The 19,717-nt window shown below is 46.7% G+C and overlaps 1 protein-coding gene across 4 annotated transcripts in view; it reads right to left on the bottom strand.

The window, feature by feature from the left end:
- Positions 1–19,717, bottom strand: part of trit1 (tRNA isopentenyltransferase 1) — a 90,279-nt gene that overhangs the window by 50,882 nt on the left and 19,680 nt on the right. For 3 of the 4 annotated variants that reach the window (XM_070871697.1, XM_070871695.1, XM_070871698.1), the window contains exons 5-8: positions 15,667–15,809; positions 11,623–11,734; positions 4,546–4,655; positions 3,469–3,546 (exon numbers count right to left, since the gene is read on the bottom strand). In XM_070871697.1, the coding sequence (XP_070727798.1) occupies positions 3,469–3,546; positions 4,546–4,655; positions 11,623–11,734; positions 15,667–15,809 (443 nt within the window). The remainder of the gene's footprint in view (positions 1–3,468; positions 3,547–4,545; positions 4,656–11,622; positions 11,735–15,666; positions 15,810–19,717) is intronic. The other variant, XM_070871699.1, reaches the window with a different exon arrangement.

The following is a 19,717-nucleotide window of genomic DNA, read 5'->3' as shown; positions in this document are numbered from 1 at the left end:
AGAAGGAGGAACTGAAGGATATCCTTATTAGGTGGAAAATTGTGTTGGGGAAATTGATGGGATTGAAGGCTGATAAATCCCCAGGGCCTGATAGTCTGCATCCCAGAGTGCTTAAGGAAGTGGCTCTAGAAATAGTGAATGCATTGGTGATCATTTTCCAATAATCTATCAACTCTGGATCAGTTCCTATGGACTGGAGGGTAGCTAAAAAAGGGAAGAGAGAAAACGGGTAATTATAGACCAGTTAGCCTGACATCAATAGTGGGGAAAATGTTGGAATCAATTATTAAAGATGAAATAACAGCGCATTTGGAAAACAGTGACAGGATCTGTCCCAAGTCAACATGATTTATGAAAGGGAAATCATGCTTGACAAATCTTCTGGAATTTTTTGAGGATGTAATTGGTAGAGTGTACAAGGGAGAACCAGTGGATGTGGTGTATTGGGACTTTCAAAAGGCTTTTGACAAGGACCAACACAAGAGATTGGTGTGCAAAATGAAAGCAGATGGTATTGGGGGTAATGTACTGACGTGGATAGAGAACTGGTTGGCAGACAGGAAGCAGAGAGTCGGGATAAACGGGTCCTTTTCAGAATGGCAGGCAGTGACTAGTGGGGTGCCGCAGAGCTCAGTGCTGGGACCCCAGCTATTTACAATATACATTAATGATTTGGATGAAGGAATTGAGTGCAAGATCTCCAAGTTTGCGGATGACACTAAGCTGGGTGGCGGTGTGAGCTGTAAGGAGGACACCAAGAGGCTGCAGGGTGACTTGGACAAATTAGGTGAGTGGGCAAATGCATGATAGATGCAGTACAATGTGGGCAAATACACAAAGGCAGAATATTATCTGAATGACAGATTAGGAAAAGGGGAGATGCAACGAGACCTGGGTGTTATGGTTCATCAGTCAATGAAAGTTGGCATGCAGGTACAGCAGACGGTGAAGAAGGCAAATGTTATGTTGGCCTTCATAGCTGGGGGTTTTAAGTATAGGAGCAGGGAGGTCTTACTGCAGTTGTACAGGGCCTTGGTGAGGCCTCACCTGGAATATTGTGTTCAGTTTTGGTCTCCTAATCCGAGGAAGGGCGTTCTTGCTATTGAGGGAGTGCAGCAAAGGTTCACCAGACTGATTCCCGGGATGGCTGGACTGACATACGAGGAGAGACTGGATCAACTGGGCCTTTATTCACTGGAGTTTAGAAGGATGAGAGGGGATCTCGTAGAAACATAAAATTCTGACGGGACTGGACAGATTAAATGCAGGAAGAATGTTCCTGATGTTGTGGAAGTCCAGAACCAGGGGACACAATCTAAGGATAAAGGGTAAGCCATTTAGGACTGAGATGAGGAGAAACCTCTTCACTCAGAGAGTTGTTAACCTGTGGAATTCCCTGCCGCAGAGAGTTGTTGATGCCAGTTCATTGGATATATTCAAGAGGGAATTATATATGGCCCTTATGGCTAAAGGGATCAAGGGGTATGGAGAGAAAGCAGGAAAGGGGTACGGAGGTGAATGATCAGCCATGATCTTATTGAATGGTGGTGCAGGCTTGAAGGGCTAAAATGGCCTACTCCTGCACCTATTTTCTATGTTTCTATGCTTCTATCCTCCGTCTGCTCCAGGACAACATGCAGGCCGTGATTCTGACCAGTGAATCCACCACAGACCCAATGCACGTACGGACCGGGGTCAAGCAAGGCTGCGTCATCACACCAACCCTCTTTTTGATCTTCCTTGCTGCAATGCTGCATCTCACCCTTAGCAAGCTCCCGCCAGAGTGGAACTAAATTATAGAACAGAGAGGAATCTGTTCAACCTCCGCCGCCTCCAGGCCAGATCCAAGGTCGTCCCATCCTCTGTCATTTAACTATAGTACACAGACAACACCTACGTCTGCGCACACTGAGGCCAAACTCCAAGCCATCGTCAACACCTTCGTCAAGGCGTATGAGAGCATGTGCCTTACACTAAAATCCGTAAAACAAAGATCCTCTCTCGCCACACAGCACTGCCCCCCGATCATCAAAATCCACGACAAAGCCTTGGACAACGTGGACCATTTTCCATACCTTGGGAGCCTACTGTCAGCAAGAGCAGACATTGAAGACGAGGTCCAACATCGCCTTCAGTACGCCAGTGCAGCCTTTGGTCGCCTGAGGAAGAGTGTGTTTGAAGACCAGGACTTCAAATCCGGCACCAAGCTCATGGTCGACAGGGCAGTAGTGATACCCGCTCTCCTGTATGGCTCAGTGACATGGACTATGTATACAGACATCTCAAAACGCTGGAGAAGTACCACTAGCGCTGCCTCAGCAAGATCCTGCAAATCCACTGGGAGACAGACGCATCAACGTCAGTGTTCTCATTCAGCATCTAGCAGATGCCTCTTTCTTGTTTCAATATTGTCCTTACTTCTTTATTCCTCCATGGGGTGTCATCACTGGCTAGTTTGTTCTTGCTTTTTAGTGGGATATATTTCTCCTGGCTACTCAGTAAAATCTTTGCACTTTATTTTCCCGAGTTCCATTGTTATCCCCTTACACTCGGCTTTATTCCAATTTGTTACTTTGGTCGGTCTTACTTATGTCCTTCTCAATCTTTATTTTAAACCTGATTATGTTGTGATAATTTATTTAACATTAAACAGGTAAATGAACAGTCACAGTATATTTACAACAAAACTAGTCTGTTATCAGTTAATTATCACGTCCCATACCTTGGGAGTCTACCATCAGCAAGGACAGACATTGATGACTCACCCACCCGCTCCACCAACATCAGCACCGTCTGTGAGAGACTGTACATCCCACATTGGGATCAGTCACCTTACAACTCATTTTAGTGTGGAAGCAAATCATTCTGGACTCCGGGGGACTGCCTGAGAAGAAGATTATACTGTTTTGTGAGTTCATAGAATCAAACAACAGGAGGCCATTCAGTCCATCTTGCCTGAGACGACTCTGTGAAGGAGCTAACCAATTCGTCCCACTCCCCTGCTCTTTTCCCAAAGTCCTGCAAATCCTTCCTTTTCAAGTATTTATCCAATTACCTTTTGAAAGTTATTATTGAATCTGCTTCCACCGCCCTTTCAGGCAGCGTGCTCCAGATCACAACTCGCTGTGTAAAATAAAAAAATGTAATCTCCCTTCTGCTTCTTATGGAATGGATGCCCCTGGATACTTGGGCTAGGTTTTAATTACGCTGGTCAAAGAATGAATGGAAATTATACAAGATCATTGTATTGATTAAAGATTCCTTTCCATCAGCCTCGGTCCATTCCCATTTGAAATGGAAGCTTGTGTGTCTTTCTGTTGCAGAAACATCTAGTTAATTGGAGATAGTATGCTGTCGGGATTGCATCTATCCATAAAAACCCAGAATGAGGCATATGTGATCTTTTAATATTCTAGTGTGCTCACCACAACCCTTGGTTTGTTCTTCAGCTCTCGTTCTGCTACTTACTTTTCAGGAAACGATTCCGGACCCATTTGTTTTGCTTTCTTGCATAACGCTTTGAGACTTGCTTTAGTGCAGTGATACCTAGTGGGAGAAGGACAGGGTGTAAACCAACCAGACACACACTCACTCACACACATAATAAACACTGCAGAGTCAGAGAGAGCTTTCATTGTGTAAATCATAGAATCATAGGAATTTACAGCACGGAAGGTCGTCATTTCGGCCCCTCGTGTTCATACCGGCCGACAAAGAGTTATCCAGCCTAATCCCACTTTCCAGCTCTTGGTCCGTAGCCCTGTAGGTTACAGCACTTCAGGTGCACATCCAGGTATTTGTTAAATGTGGTGAGGGTTTCTGCCTCTACCACCCTTTCAGGCAGTGAGTTCCACCCCAGACCCCCACCACCCTCTGGGTGAAGATATTTCCCCTCAAATCCCCTCGGCCTCCTCCCAATTATTTTAAATCTACGCCCCCTGGTTGTTGACCCCTCCGCTAAGGGAAACAGGTCCTTCTTATCCGCTCTATCCAGGCCCCTCATAATTTTATACACCTCAATCAGGTCTCCCCTCAGCCTCCTCTGTTCCAAACAAAACAAACCCAGCATATCCAATCTTTCCTCAGAGACGGGGGGGGGGGGGGGGGGGGGGGGAGGACCTGAAGATCCTTGTGCTAATGGTCACTGGCTAACTACACACTCATGGAATGGATACTTTGCGATTGATGGGTGCTACAGTATTGTGGGTAAACTCCTGTTTCCTGTTGTCCATGGGGAAACCGATGAAGGTGCTTGCTCTGTCAAACAATGAGTCAGAGATCTAACTGATCCTTTTGTGGATTGCAGATTGGCTGATATTATGGATGTCCCCTGTGACCATTACTACAAGAGGCAGTGTGTAGTTTGCCCTGGGGCTCGGCTGCACATGTAGCACAAGTGCATCACTCTCTGGTGGAGCGTAGCCTCCACATGCATTGCTCTCCAGTCAAGCTTTCTTTGGCTTGTGCACTGAGATGGGAGTGTTACACAGTATTGTTATACGCAGTACAGCATGGCTATACCCAGAGTGTTACATCACATTGTACCTTGGCTCAGCAGTTTCTCCCTCGTTTCACTGCAGCTGCTGGTGGAGATCAGATATTGGTGGAATTCCTTGAATCCGATGGACTGGAAGATGCCATGCTGATAGTCCTGGCTGTGTCGCAATGGAGAAAGGCCCAGATACAAATAACCAATTATTAATCTGCCAATTCATCGAACAGAAAGGCTGGCACAGCAAAACGATTCACCAACTACAAGACTCCACAACCCCTCAGCATGGCAACACCCCCTGGGCTGGAGACATACTTCTTCACAGGCAGGGAGACACACCTCTCACTGATGGATCTCCTTGCCTCTGAGGGAAAGGTCAGATATTCTCTATTATAAGGCAATAGTGCTCTATCGTTTCCTTATTATCGCAATTTATTTTGTGAAAATGGAACAAGAAGCGGGAGTGTCGGAGGGGCCGGGCTCCCTGGTCCGGCGGGGACCCCCCCCCCTAGTGCTGGCGGAGAGGGGTGGGGTCACCCCCCGGTAAGGGGTGGTGCCAGGCGGGGCCCCTCCCAGTGCCGGTGGGGAGGGGCAAGGTCACCCCCCCCGGTAAGGGGCGGTGCTAGGCGGGGCCCCTCCCAGTGCCGGCGGAGAGGGGCGGGGTCACCCCACGGTGAGAGGCGGTGCCAAGCGGGCCCCCCCCCCGCGGTGTACGAACTGTGCTGATTTGCTCACCCTTTGGGTAGTCTTGTCAGACCAGACATGACTATTAGCAAGGATGCCAGCTTGCGAGAGCCCTGGTGTCCCTTACAGCCCTCAGCTGACCCTACCACCCCAGCAAGAGCCCTCAGCTATTTAACAACAACAACAGAGCTTTTATAAACACAAAAAAGAACAACTTAGACATGGAGGGGGCTAGCTTGTACTTCAGTGAGAGAATGGCAGAGGTGCAGAGCGAGTGTTGAGGGAAATTAAAGTATGACTGTTGCCATAGATATTTGAAAGGGAACGCTATTAAAGGTAACCGGACTAAATTCATCAGTTCCAAATGTTATCCATGGCAGAATATGGAAGAAGGTTGGGAAGATATAGCAGAAACATGATTCACAATTTAAGGAATAGTGTTAAAAGAATGGAAGGTGGAAAATGTTCAGCAAAGGGAATGGGATTCCCCGCCCCCTCCTGCAAATGAAGCCAATTTGTCTTACATCAGTTGTAACTCACCGAGAGGCCCCAATATGTGAGCAAAGCAGCCAACACTCAAAGATAAAATAAGAACATAAGAGCATAGGAAATAGGAGCTGGAGTGGGCCATTCGATCCCTCGAGCCTGCTCCGCCATTCATCAAGATCATCGACCTCATCTCCCACCTTCCCACACTATTCCCCCAAATTTAAATCGACTTCAGTTTTGAATATACTCAACGACTGAGCATTCACAGCCCTCTGGGGCAGCGAATTCCAAAGATTCACAGCCCTCGGAGAAGAAATTTCTCCTCATCTCAGTCCTAAATGTCCTTATTCTTAAGACTGTGACCCTGTGTTCCAGTCTCCCCAACCAGGGAAATCTTTTCTCAGCATGAACCCTGTCCACACCTGGAGTACTGTGTAGTTTTGGCCTCGTTATTTAAGGAGGGATATACTTGCATTGGAGGCAATTCAAAAAAGGCTCACTTAGTTGATTCCTGAGATGAAAGGGTTGTCTCATTGAAGTTTAGAAGAATGAGAGGTGAACTTATTAAAACAGAAGATTCTGAGGGGGCTGGACAGGGTAGATGCAGAGAAGATGTTTCCCTTCGTGGGGGAATCTAGAACTAGAGGGCACAGTTTCAAATTAAGGGGGCGCCCATTTAAAACAAGATTAGGAGGAATTTGCTCTCTCAGAAAGCCTTGAATATTTGGTATACTCTATCCCAGAGAGCTGTGAAGGCTAGGTCATTGAACATATTTGAGGTGGAAATAGAGAGATTCTTGAGAGATAAGGGAGTAAAGGGTTATGGGGAAACAGGCAGGGAAGTGGAGTTGAGGCCAAGATCAGATCAGCCATGATCTTAGTGAATGGCCCCGAGGGGCCAAATGGCCGACTCCTGCTCCTACTTCTTATGTTCTTATGGTCACTGATGGGCTGAGGAAGTGAAAGGAGGAGCTCCACGTAGACATGACACGAGGTATTTAAAGAAATGGCTAGTGAAATTGCTCACAGAATTACCACTATCTTTAGAGAATCAGCGGGAGTTGTGCCCGAGTATTGGGAGACCCGAAAGAACAGGGGCAAAGGGACAAGCCAGGAATCTACAGGCTCGAGGCAGTTGTGGGCAAAACATTAGAAGGCAGGCTTAAAAGGGAGGAATTGAAAGATATGATGGTGTGGGATGGGAGGAGAGAGTCTGTGTGGATTTATCAGAGGGCAGACTTAGCCAACTAATTTACTGCAGCTCAAGCAAATGACAGACCTTGTTGACGACAGTAATTGTGTGGTTGTTGCACTACAGCGGCGGGATTCAATAAGGGAAAAGCAGAGGCAGGAGTCAGAGAGGCGGGAGTCCGGGGAGTCGGAGGCCTATAAAAGGCCCGCGAGATCAGGAGTTCGGGCAGCGTTGGAGAGGCCAGCTGATGCAGGGGCAGGGACAGAAGGTAAACAAAGAAGTAGAAAGAAATCGAAAGGTGATGTCACAGCCAAGGGAGTAAGTGATTGGTGAGTAGTTTTTCTTTTTCTTTTCCTTTATCAGTAGGTAACCTTTATCATTGTTGTTGCCAAATTAAATTAATCTAGGGAGAGCTCCGACACGTGTCATGCTCCTCCTGTGCTATGTGGGAACTCAGGGACGCTTCTAGTGTCCCCGATGACATGTGCGGGAAATGTATCCTGCTGCAGCTCCTGACAGACCGCATTGCAGCACTGGAGCTGCAGGTGGATTCATTCTGGAGCATCCGCGATGCTGAGGCTGCCGTGAATAGCACGTTTAGTGAGTTGGTCATACCACAGGTAAAGGTGAAACAGACAGATAGGGGATGGGTGAGCAACAGGAAGAGCAGTGGAAGTAAGGTAGTGCAGAGGTCCCCTGCGGTCATCAACCTCCGAAAAAATACACCGTTTTGGGTACTGCTGGGAGGGATGGCATCAGGGGAGGGCAGCAGCAGCCAAGTCCATGGCACCGTGGGTGGCTCTACTGCACAGGAGGGCAGGGAAAAAAAAAAAGAGTGGGAGAGCTACAGTGATAGGGGATTCTATTGTAAGGGGAATAGATAGACGTTTCGGTGGTCGCAATTGAGACTCCAGGATAGTATGTTGCTTCCCTGGTGCAAGCGTCAAGGATGTCTCGGAGTGGTTGCAGGACATTTGGGAGGGGGAGGGTGAACAGCCAGTTGTCGTGGTGTATATAGGTACCAAGGATATAGGTAAAAAACGGGATGAGGTCCTACAAGGTGAATTTAGGGAGCTAGGACTTAAATGAAAAAGTAGGACCTCAAAAGGTAGTAATCTCAGGATTGCTACCAGTGTCACGTGCTGGACAGAGTAGGAATCGCAGGATAGCTCAGATGAATACGTGGCTTGAGGAGTGGTGCAGAAGGGAGGGATTCAAATTCCTGGGATATTGGAATAGGTTCTGGCGGAGATGGGACCAGTACAAACCGGACGGTCTGCACCTGGGCAGGACCGGAACCAATGTCCGAGGGAGAGTGTTTGCTAGTGCTGTTGGGGAGGGGTTAAACTAATATGGCAGGGGGATGGGAAACTATGCAGGGAGACAGAGGGAAGTAGAATGGGGGCAGAAGCAAAAGATAGAAAGAAGAAAAGTAAAAGTGGAGGGCAGAGAAACCCAATTCAAAAAGCAAAAAGGGGCCACCTTTCAGCAAAATTCTAAAGGGGCAAAATGTGTTAAAAAGACAAGCCTGAAGGCTCTGTGTCTCAAGCGAGGAGTATTCGTAATAAGGTGGACGAATTAACCTCGCAGGCAGCAATTAATGAATATGATATAATTGGCATCACAGAGACCTGGCTCCAGGGTGACCAAGGCTGGGAACTCAACATTCAGGAAGGATAGACAGAAAGGAAAAGGAAGTGGGGTAGCATTGCTGGTTAAAGAGGAAATTAACACAACAGTAAGGAAGGACATTAACTTGGATGAGGTGGAATCTGTATGGGTGGAGCTGCGGAATACCAAAGGGCAGTAAAGGCGAAAAGGAGTTGTGTACAGACCACCAAACAGTAGCAGTGAGGTTGGGGACAGCATCAAAGAAATTAGGCTTGCGTGCAACAAAGGTGCAGCAGTTATCAAGGGCGACTTTAATCTACATATGGATTGGGCTAACCAAACTGGTAGCAATACGGTGGAGGAGGATTTCCTGGAGTGTATTAGGGATGGTTTTCTAGACCAATATGACGAGGAACCAACTAGAGGGCTGGCCATCCTAGACTGGGTGATGTGTAATGAGAAAGGACTAATTAGCAATCTTGTTGTGCGAGGCCCCTTGGGGAAGAGTGACCATAATATGGTAGAATTCTTTATTAAGATGGAGAGTGACAGTTAATTCAGAGACTAGGGTCCTGAACTTAAGGAAAGGTAACTTCGATGGTATGAGATGCGAACTGGCAAGAATAGACTGGCAAATGATACTTAAAGGGTTGACGGTGGATAGGCAATAGCAAACATTTAAAGATCACATGGATGAACTGCAACAATTGTACATCCCTGTCTGGAGTAAAAAATAAAACAGGGAAAGTGGCTCAACCGTGGCTAACAAGGGAAATTAAGGAAGAGGCAAAAAATAAACCCAGCAAACCGGAGGACTGGGAGAAATTTAGAATTCAGCAGAGGAGGACAAAGGTGTTAATTAGGAGGGGGAAAATAGAATATGAGAGGAAGCTTGCCAGGAACATAAAAACTGACTGCAAAAGCTTCTATAGATATGTGAAGAGAAAAAAATTAGTGAAGACGAACGTAGGTCCCTTGCAGTGAAGATGAACGTAGGTCCCTTGCAGTCAGATTCAGATGAATTTATAATGGGGGAACAAAGAAATGGCAGACCAGTTGAACAAATACTTTGGTTCTGTCTTCACGAAGGAAGACAAAAAATCTTCCGGAAATACTAGGGGACCGAGGCTCTAGTGAAAAGGAGGAACTGAAGGAAATCTTTATTAGGCGGGAAATTGATGGGATTGAAGGCCGATAAATCCTCGGGGCCTGATAGTCTGCATCCCAAGGAAGTGGGATGTACTTAAGGATGTGGCCCTAGAAATAGTGGATGCATTGGTGATCATTTTCCAACAGTCTATCAACTCTGGGTCAGTTCCTATGGACTGGAGGGTAGCTAATGTAATACCACTTTTTAAAAAAGGAGAGAAAACGGGGTATCATAGACTGGTTAGCCTGACATCAATATTGGGGAAAATGTTGGAATCAATTATTAAAAATGAAATAGCAGCACATTTGGAAAGCAATGACAGGAACGGTCCAAGTCAGCATGGATTTATGAAAGGGAAATCATGCTTGACAAATCTTCTGGAATTTTTTGAGGATGTAACTAGTAGAGTGGACAAGGGAGAACCAGTGGATGTGGTGTATTTGGACTTTCAAAAGGCACATGGTATTGGGGTAATGTACTGACGTGGATGGAGAACTGGTTGGAAGACAGGAAGCAGAGAGTCGGGATAAACGGGTCCTTTTCAGAATGGCAGGCAGTGATTAGTGGGGTGCCGCAGGGCTCAGTGCTGGGACCCCAGCTGTTTACAATATACATTAATGATTTCGATGAAGGAATGGAGTGTAAGATCTCCAAGCTTGCAGATGACACGAAGCTGGATGGCGGTGTGAGCTGTGAGGAGGACGCTAAGAGGCTGCAGGGTGACTTGGACAGATTAGATGAGTGAACAAATGCATGGTAGACGCAATATAATGTGGATAAATGTGAGGTTATCCACTTTGGTGGCAAAAACACGAAGGCAGATTATCTGAATGGGAGATTAAGAAAAGGGGAGGTGCAACGAGACCTGGATGTCATGGTACATCAGTCATTGAAAGTTGCCATGCAGGTACAGCAGGCGGTGAAGGCGGCAAATGGTATGTTGGTCTTCATAGCGAGTGGATTTGAGTACAGGAGCAGGGAGGTCTTACTGCAGTTGCACAGGGTCTTGGTGAGGCCCCACCTGGAATACTGTGTTCAGTTTTGGTCTCCTAACCTGAGGAAGGACGTTCTTGCTATTGAGGGAGTGCAGCGAAGGTTCACAAGACTGATTCCCAGGATGGCTGGACTGACCTATGAGGAGAGACTGGATCGACTGGGCCTTTATACACTGGAGTTTGGAAGGATGAGAGGGGATCTCATAAAAACGTATAAAATTCTGACGGGACTGGACAGGTGAGATGCAAGAAGAATGTTCCCGATGTTGGGGAAGTCCAGAACCAGAGGACACAGTCTAAGGATAAAGGGTAAGCCATTTAGGACTGAGATAAGGAGAAACTTCTTCAGTCAGAGAGTTGTTAACCTGTGGAATTCCCTACCGCCGAGAGTTGTTGATGCCAGTTTATGGGATATATTCAAGAGGGAGTTAGATATGGCCCTTATAGCTAAAGGGATCAAGGGATATGGCGAGAAAGCAGGAAAGGGGTACTGAGGGAATGATCAGCCATGATCTTATTGAATGGTGGTGCAGGCTCGAAGGGCCGAATGGCCTACTCCTGCACCTATTTTCTATGTTTGTAAAAGGGGAACCAAACTCATCCCCAGCTTCAGGTATTGCAACTTTGAGAAGCTTTGGGATTGTTTACTCTGGAGAAGAGAATTATTCGAGCCCCATTCATGCTTTTGTCACCTCTAGAATCAGTTATTCACATTTTCTCTTGGCCGACCTCCCACCCACCACCCTCTAAACTTCAGCTCATTTAACACTCTGGTGGCCGTACTCTATCCCACTTCAAGTCCCACTGACCCATCACCCTTGGCATTGACCTAAATTGCTTCCCTGATCCCGAAACACTTGAAATTTAAAATTTGCTTCTTCATGTTTAAAATCTCTTCATAACCTCAACCCTCCCTACTTCTGTAGCCTCCTCCAGCCTTACAACATTGGCAGCAACTTTGAACGTGATGCCCTAACAGGACATATTTTTCTGCTTGACTGTGTCTGACCTGTTCTCGGCTATTTTCCGTTGGTTGTATTGAGTGTGAAAATCACTCAGTTCTTGCAGAAGGCCAGCAGCTAGCATGTCATCGACCCGGTCATCCAAACGCTCATCGAGAACTACAGACAAAAAGTACAGAACTATCAGCTTCGCAGCACGTTGCGTGAAGATTTTACAACAAATTATTGCATGAGAAAAAGATAATAGGAGCCTCGAGTGAAACACTAATTATCGACACCACCAGATCTGGTCCAACCCCTTGAGCTGCATCACCTCAAGATATCCACCTCTTCCTCTCCACAGCCCCGCGGATCATCTGATTAAACAGGACATTACCCCCTGTGCTCACTGACCTGCATTGGCTCCTGGTTAAGCAATGCCTCTATTTTAAAATGCTCATCCTGGTTTTCAAATCCCTCCATGGCCTCTCCCCTCCCTATCTCTAATCTCCTCCAGCCCCACAACACCCCCCACCCCCCGAGATCTCAGCGCTCCTCTAATTCTTGTCTCATGAGCATCCCAGATTTTAATTGCCCCACCATTGGTGGCCGAGCCTTCAGCTGCCGAGGTTCTAAGCTCTGGAACTCGCTGCCTAAACCTCTCCCCCATCTGTCCTCCTTTCAGACACTTCTTAAAACCCATCTCTTACTTGTCCTAATATATCTATGTGGCGTAGTGTCAAATGTTGTTTGCTAGCGCTCCTGTGAAGCGCCTTGGGATGTTTCACTATATTAAAGGTCCAATCTCACCATTGATCGTAGATGTGGGGATTTCATAGAACATAAGAACATAAGAAATAGGAACAGGAGTAGGCCATCTAGCCCCTCGAGCCTGCTCCGCCATTCAACAAGATCATGGCTGATCTGGCCATGGACTCAGCTCCACTTACCCGCCCGCTCCCCGTAACCCTTAATTCCCTTATTGGTTAAAAATCAATCGATCTGTGACTTGAATACATTCAATGAGCTAGCCTCAACTGCTTCCTTGGGCAGAGAATTCCACAGATTCACAACCCTCTGGGAGAAGAAATTCCTTCTCAACTCGGTTTTAAATTGGCTCCCTCGTATTTTGAGGCTGTGCCCCTAGTTCTAGTCTCCCTGACCAGTGGAAACAACCTCTCTGCCTCTATCTTGTCTATCCCTTTCATTATTTTAAATGTTTCTATAAGATCACCCCTCATCCTTCTGAACTCCAACGAGTAAAGACCCAGTCTACTTACCACTAGGGGGATCAAGGGGTATGGCGAGAAAGCAGGAATGGGATACTGAAGTTGCATGTTCAGCCATGAACTCATTGAATGGCAGTGCAGGCTAGAAGGGCTGAATGGCCTACTCCTGCACCTATTTTCTATGTTTCTATATCTACTCAATCTATCATCATAAGGTAACCCCCTCATCTCCGGAATCAGCCTAGTGAATCGTCTCTGTACCCCCTCCAAAGCCAGTATATCCTTCCTTCAGTAAGGTGATCAAAACTGCAGGCAGTACTCCAGGTGCGGCTTTACCAATACCCTATACAGTTGCAGCAGGACCTCCCTGCTTTTATACTCCATCCCTCTCGCAATGAAGGCCAACATTCCATTCGCCTTCCTGATTACCTGCTGCACCTGCAAACTATCTTTTTGGGATTCATGCACAAGGACCCCCAGGTCCCTCTGCACCTCAGCATGTTGTAATTTCTCCCCATTCAAATAATATTCCCTTTTACTGTTTCCCCCCCCCCGCCAAGGTGGATGATCTCACACTTTCCGACATTGTATTCCATCTGCCAAACCTTAGCCCATTCGCTTAACCTATCCAAATCTCTTTGCAACCTCTCTGTGTCCTCTACACAACCCGCGTTCACACTAATCTTTATGTTATCTGTAAATTTTGTTACACTACACTCTGTCCCCTCTTCCAGGTCATCTATGTATATTGTAAACAGTTGTGGTCCCAGCACTGATCCCTGTGGCACACCACTAACCACCGATTTCCACCCCGAAAAGGACCCATTTATCCCGACTCTCTGCTTTCTGTTCGCCAGCCAATTCTCTGTCCATGCTAATACATTTCCTCTAACTCCGCGTACCTCTATCTTCTGCAGTAACCTTTTCTGTGGCACCTTATCGAATGCTTTTTGGAAATCTAAATACACCACATCCATCGGTACACCTCTATCCACCATGCTCGTTATATCCTCAAAGAATTCCAGTAAATTAGTTAAACATGATTTCCCCTTCATGAATCCATGCTGCGTCTGCTTGATTGCACTATTCCTATCTAGATGTCCCGCTATTTCTTCCTTAATGATAGTTTCAAGCATTTTCCCCACTACAGATGTTAAACTAACCGGCCTATAGTTACCTGCCTTTTGTCTGCCCCCTTTTTTTAAAAACAGAGGCATTACATTAGTTGCTTTCCAATCCGCTGGTACCTCCCCAGAGTCCAGAGAATTTTAGTAGATTATAACGAATGAATCTGCTATAACTTCCGCCATCTCTTTTAATACCCTGGGATGCATTTCATCAGGACCAGGGGACTTGTCGACCTTGAGTACCATTAGCCTGTCCAGCACTACCCCCTTAGTGATAGTGATTGTCTCAAGGTCCTCCCTTCCCACATTCCTGTGACCAGCAATTTTTGGCATGGTTTTTGTGTCTTCCACTGTGAAGACCAAAGGAAAATAATTGTTTAAGGTCTCAGCCATTTCCACATTTCCCATTATTAAATCCCCCTTCTCATCTTCTAAGGGACCAACATTTACTTTAGTCACTCTTTTCCGTTTTATATATCTGTAAAAGCTTTTACTATCTGTTTTTATGTTTTGCGCAAGTTTACCTTCATATTCTATCTTTCCTTTCTTTATTGCTTTTTTAGTCATTCTTTGCTGTTGTTTAAAATTTTCCCAATCTTCTAGTTTCCCACTAACCTTGGCCACCTTATACGCATTGGTCTTTGATTTGATACTCTCCTTTATTTCCTTGGTTATCCATGGCTGGTTATCCCTTCTCTTCCCACCTTATCATAGGGGGAGAAATTTGTACTGAAGACGGCCGCAATGCTAACAGGGCAAAGTTGATCTGGGGAGGGCTGGAGGTTGTTGGTGCCGTGTTTACCTGCTGGGGACATCGACACGAAGCATGTGTGCAGGTGTGGCGTTCCAGGCTCGCAGTCTCTGGGAGAGGGGCAGTGGAGCTCGCAGGCAATTGTGGACAATGAAGCAGCCTGAGCATTAAAGGGGTCATGCACTCTGAAGTAATACACATTAAAATGAAGTGATACAATGCAGTTTTCAGCTCTTTCTGCATTAAAAAAAATTATTAAAAAGTTCCAAATGTGAATATTCAGCTGTAGAGCTGGATATCCTTCCTAACCTCAAAATGTGACGTGTGCCTCAGCATGCCTGGGAAGGGGCACCCAGGGTGGCGCATGCAGCACTCCAGTTTTACACAGGGGGTTACAGGAACAGGAGGAGGCCATTCAGCCCCTCAAGACTGTTCTGCCATTTGATGAGTTCCTGGCTGATCTGCGATCTAACTCCAAATACCCGCCTTTGGCCCATATCCCTTAATACCTTTGGTTAACAAAAAGCTATCAATCTTCAATTTTAAATTAACAATTGATCGAGCATCAATTGCTGTTTGCGGAAGAGAGTTCCAAACTTGTCCCACCCTTTGTGTAGAAGTGTTTTAGACTCTGCCCCCTCGTCCTGGAATTCCCACCAGTGGGAATGGTTTATCTCTATCCACCCTACCAGCTCCCCTTAATATCCTGAAAATAGGGCCCCCAGCACATCCGCTGGGGGAGCGGGCCCAGGACATTCACCTGCTGGGGGGGGGGGGTCACAGCATGTCCACCCGGGTGGGGGGGGGGGCCACAGTACATCCGCCCAGGGGGCCGGGGGGGAACCAACACCACAGCTGGACATCCACCACCATGAAAAGGGCTTGAGGCGCATACACAGTCCACAATTGTTAATATTTAAAGCCCACCCCCATCACGCGGAGTGAATATCGACACATGGTATAAATGCAGTCATCCAGCAGATTTGCTCGTTGACACGGTCTTACCCGACAGGTCTGCGTACAGCCAGAGTATGCAGGACTGTGGGAAGCGCAGTGCTCCCCCGAGGGGCCCGCCCCCCTCCTCCTCACACTGCTGCCGGAGAAGCTGACTGTGGGGAACGCCGATCTCCTCATAGACCTGCAGACTCCTGCTCACAGAAAGGTTGCATGTTACTGAGATGCCAACAGGCTGGTCACTGTGACTGACATACAGCCTTCAACCTTTAACTTTAACACACTGTTAAAATGTTTCCATTTGTGCGGAAGTCCAAAACTAGGGGCCATAAATAAGATAATCAGTAATAAACCCAAGAAGGAATTGAGGAGATATTTCTTTACTCAGAGTGGTGAGATTGTGGAACTCAATACTTTGGGTCCCTTACAGGATGAGACTTACAATAGTTGGAGGAAGGATAAGAGGGTTACAATATAGTCCCAAGAGCTGGAGAGTGGGATTAGGCTGGATAGCTCTTTTGGCCAGCACAGGTACGATGGGCCGAACGGCCTCCCTCTGTGTTGTAAACTTCTATGATTTTAAGGAGTACTTGGGGTGAATAGCATCGATGCACATAAGGGGAAACTGGATAAGTGAGTGAAAAAGGACTATCGGATTAGATAGAGAGGGTTAGGAAGAGCCTCTTGCGTAGCAGAAACACCAGCATGTACCGTCGATGTTGGACCAAATGGTCTGTAAATTCTATGTAATTTTGCACCTATAGCACGGCTGGGCATTAAGCACTGGCCGGAATCACCTCAGGCATAGTTAGAGTAAGCTGTTCCCATTAAACGAAGGCAGCACTTGAACAGCACGCTGTCAGTAACAGTGTGTCCCCAGTGACTGTGGTCAATGCGCTGATAGTCACTGAGACACAGTCTGTGGTCAGTGTGCTGACTTACGAGGATCTATGAGTGACCCTATAGACAGAAATATCTTGTATTTGTAGGTCTGGAAGAGCAGCATCAGAGGATGCACGACATAGTTAAATGCTCCAGTAGACCTCGATTTGTGTGTAAAGGGACATACTCTTGTACCTGGACATACTCAATGATACCCATTTGCACAGACAAGGGAGTGTGATGGAATACTGCTGCACCACCGAACACCATCCAGGACAAAGCAGCCCACTTGATTGGTTCTCCATCCACCACCGTCAACGTTCACTCCCTCCACCACCGGTGCACCGTGGCTGCAGTGTGTACCATCTACAAGATGCAATGCAGCAACTCGCCAAGGCTTCTTCGACAGCACCTCCCAAACCTGCGATCTCTACCAGGACAAGGTGGCAGATGCACGAGACCACCACCACCTTGTTCCCCTCCAAGTCTCACACCATCCCTACTTGCACACAACCTCATTCGTCATTGTTACTGGGTCTAAACCCTGGAATTCCCTACCTAACAGCACTGTGGGTGATTGAGTAAATAATGCCTTTACTGTCTGAAGTTTAGAAGAATGAGGGGTGATCTCTTTGAAACGTGCAAATTCTGAAGGGGATTGACAGGATAGAAACAGAGGTTGTTTTCCCCGGGCTGGGGAGTCTAGAACTAGGGGGCACGGTCTCAGGATAAGGAGTCGGCCATTTAAGAATGGGATGAGGAGGAACTTCTTTATTCAGAGGGTAAAGGCTGTGGATGCTCAGTCGTTGAGTATATTCCAAGGCCGAGAGAAATAGGTTTTTGAACTCTATCCTACAATACAAGTGACTACACTCCAAAAGTACTTCATTGGCTGTAAACTGCTTTGAGGCGTCCAGTGGTCGTGAAATGCGCTATATAAATGCAAGTCTTTCTTTCTAGCAGAATCGAGGGATATGAGGATCGGGCGGGAAAATGGAGTTGTGGTCGAAGATCAGCCATGATCTTATTGAATGGCGGAGCAGGCTCGAGGGGGCGTATGGCTGACTCCTGCTCCTAATTCTTAGGTGCATATGTAACTTCATCACAGACTAGTGGTTCAAGGCAGCTCACCACTTCCTGCTCAAGGACAATAAATGCTGACATTGCCAACGATGCTTATATCCACAGAATGATTTTTTTTTTTTTAAAAAGCAGACCGTCACAGAACTGTGTACAATCATACAGCCAGAGTTGGCACCACTCGGTCAGTGCCTGTGAGCATTACAGCTTCGTTGAAATGTTATACAGCTGACTCTTTGCGAGGAACCACAGGGGATCAGTCACTTCCCCCAACATTCAGAGCACATTCGAATCAGGCAGTGCGCTCACTCATTGCTCGCCAGGGAGTTAACTTCATTAGGGTTTGTTCTGGAGAGTAGCCAGCAGCAGGAATTAGCACTCCCCTTCTACAATCGATATTAATGAAGGGACAGTGCAATGTAGCCAAGATGATAGGTGGGAAAGCAAATTGTGAGGAGGACACAACAAATCTGCAAAGGTAAATAGAAAGGCTAAGTGAGTGGGCAAAATTTTGGCATTGGAGTATAATGTGAGGTTATTAACTTTGGCAGAAAAAATAGAAATGCAAATTATAATTTAAATGAAAAAAAATTGCAAAGTGTTAGTATGCAGGTACAGCAAGTAATCAGGAAGGCAAATGGAATGTTGGCCTTTATTGCAAGGGGGATAGAGTATAAAAGTCCTGCTACAACTGTACAGGGTATTGGTGAGGCCACACCTGGAGTACTGTGTACAGTTTTTAAGGAAGGATATACTTGCATTGGAGGCTGTTCAGAAGGTTCACTAGGTTGATTCTAGAGATGAGGGGGTTGACATATGAAGATAGGCTGAGTAGATTGGGTTTATACTCATTGGAGTTCAGAAGAATGAGTGGTGATTTATCGAAACATAAGATAATGAGGGGGCTCGACAAGGTGGATGCAGAGAGGATAATTTCCACTCATAGGGGGAACTAAACCTAGGGGACATGGTCTCAGGATAAGGGGCCTCCCATTTAAAACTGAGATGAGGAGGAATTTCTTCTCTCACAGGGTTGTAAATCTGTGGAATTCTCTGCTCTAGAGAGCTATGGAGGCTGGGTCATTGAATATATTTAAGGCAGAGAGAGAGACAGATTTTTGAGCAATAAGGGAGTAAAGGGTTATGCAGAACAGGCAGGGAAGTGGAGCTGAGTCCATGATCGGATCAGCCATGATCATATTAAATTGCGGAGCAGGCTCGAGGGGCCGAATGACCTACTCTTGCTCCTAGTTCTTTGGGTCTTCTGACAGGAAGACCCAGAGTACAGTGCAAGAGGCCATTCACACCTTACTCCCAAAACTACTCCATTTATAATGGAACGAGCTCCCACTGCATGACCATGGAGAGGAAATTACACACATGAATAACCTCTACCCAAAAGTGCCAGGTAGATGGGGCATCAGCAGAACATCTTTCATTACCGCAGGATGTTCCAACGCGCTTTACAGTCAATTAAGTACTTTTAAAGTTCAATCACTGTTGTAATATTGGAAATGCCGATTTGCACACATCATGATCCCACAAACAGCAATGTGATAATGACCAGCTATTTTAAGTGATGTTCGTTGGAGGATTAATATTGACCACAGCATCATCATAGGCAGTCCCTCAGAATCAAGGAAGACTTGCTTCCACTCCTAAAGGGAGTCCTTTGGTGGCTGAACAGTCCAACACGAGAGCCACAGACTCGGTCACAGGTGGGACAGATATTCGTCCGGGGGGGGGGCACTGATTTACCACATGCTCCTTCCGCCTGACCTCTTCATGCTCGCAGCGTTGAGATTCGAAGAGCTCCCGGATGCACTTTCTCCACTTAGGGCGGTCTTCGGCCAAGGTCTCCCAAGCGTCAGTGGGGATGTTGCACTTCACCAGGGAGGCTTTGAGGGTGTCCTTGTAACATTTCCGCTGCCCACCTTTGGCTCGTTTGCCATGAAGGAGCTCCGCATAAAGCAGTTGCTTAGGGAGTTTCATGTCTGGCATGCGGACTAAGTGGCCTGCCCAGCGAAGCTGATAGTGTGGTTAGTGCTTCAATGCTGGGGATGTTAGCCTGGGTGAGGACACTGATGTTGGTGTGTCTGACCTCCCAGGGGATTTGCAGGACCTTGCGGGGACATCGTTG

Source organism: Pristiophorus japonicus, unplaced genomic scaffold (genome assembly GCF_044704955.1).
Source record: "Pristiophorus japonicus isolate sPriJap1 unplaced genomic scaffold, sPriJap1.hap1 HAP1_SCAFFOLD_277, whole genome shotgun sequence".
Lineage (NCBI taxonomy): Eukaryota > Metazoa > Chordata > Chondrichthyes > Pristiophoridae > Pristiophorus > Pristiophorus japonicus.
This window is presented reverse-complemented; position numbering and strand designations above follow the sequence as displayed.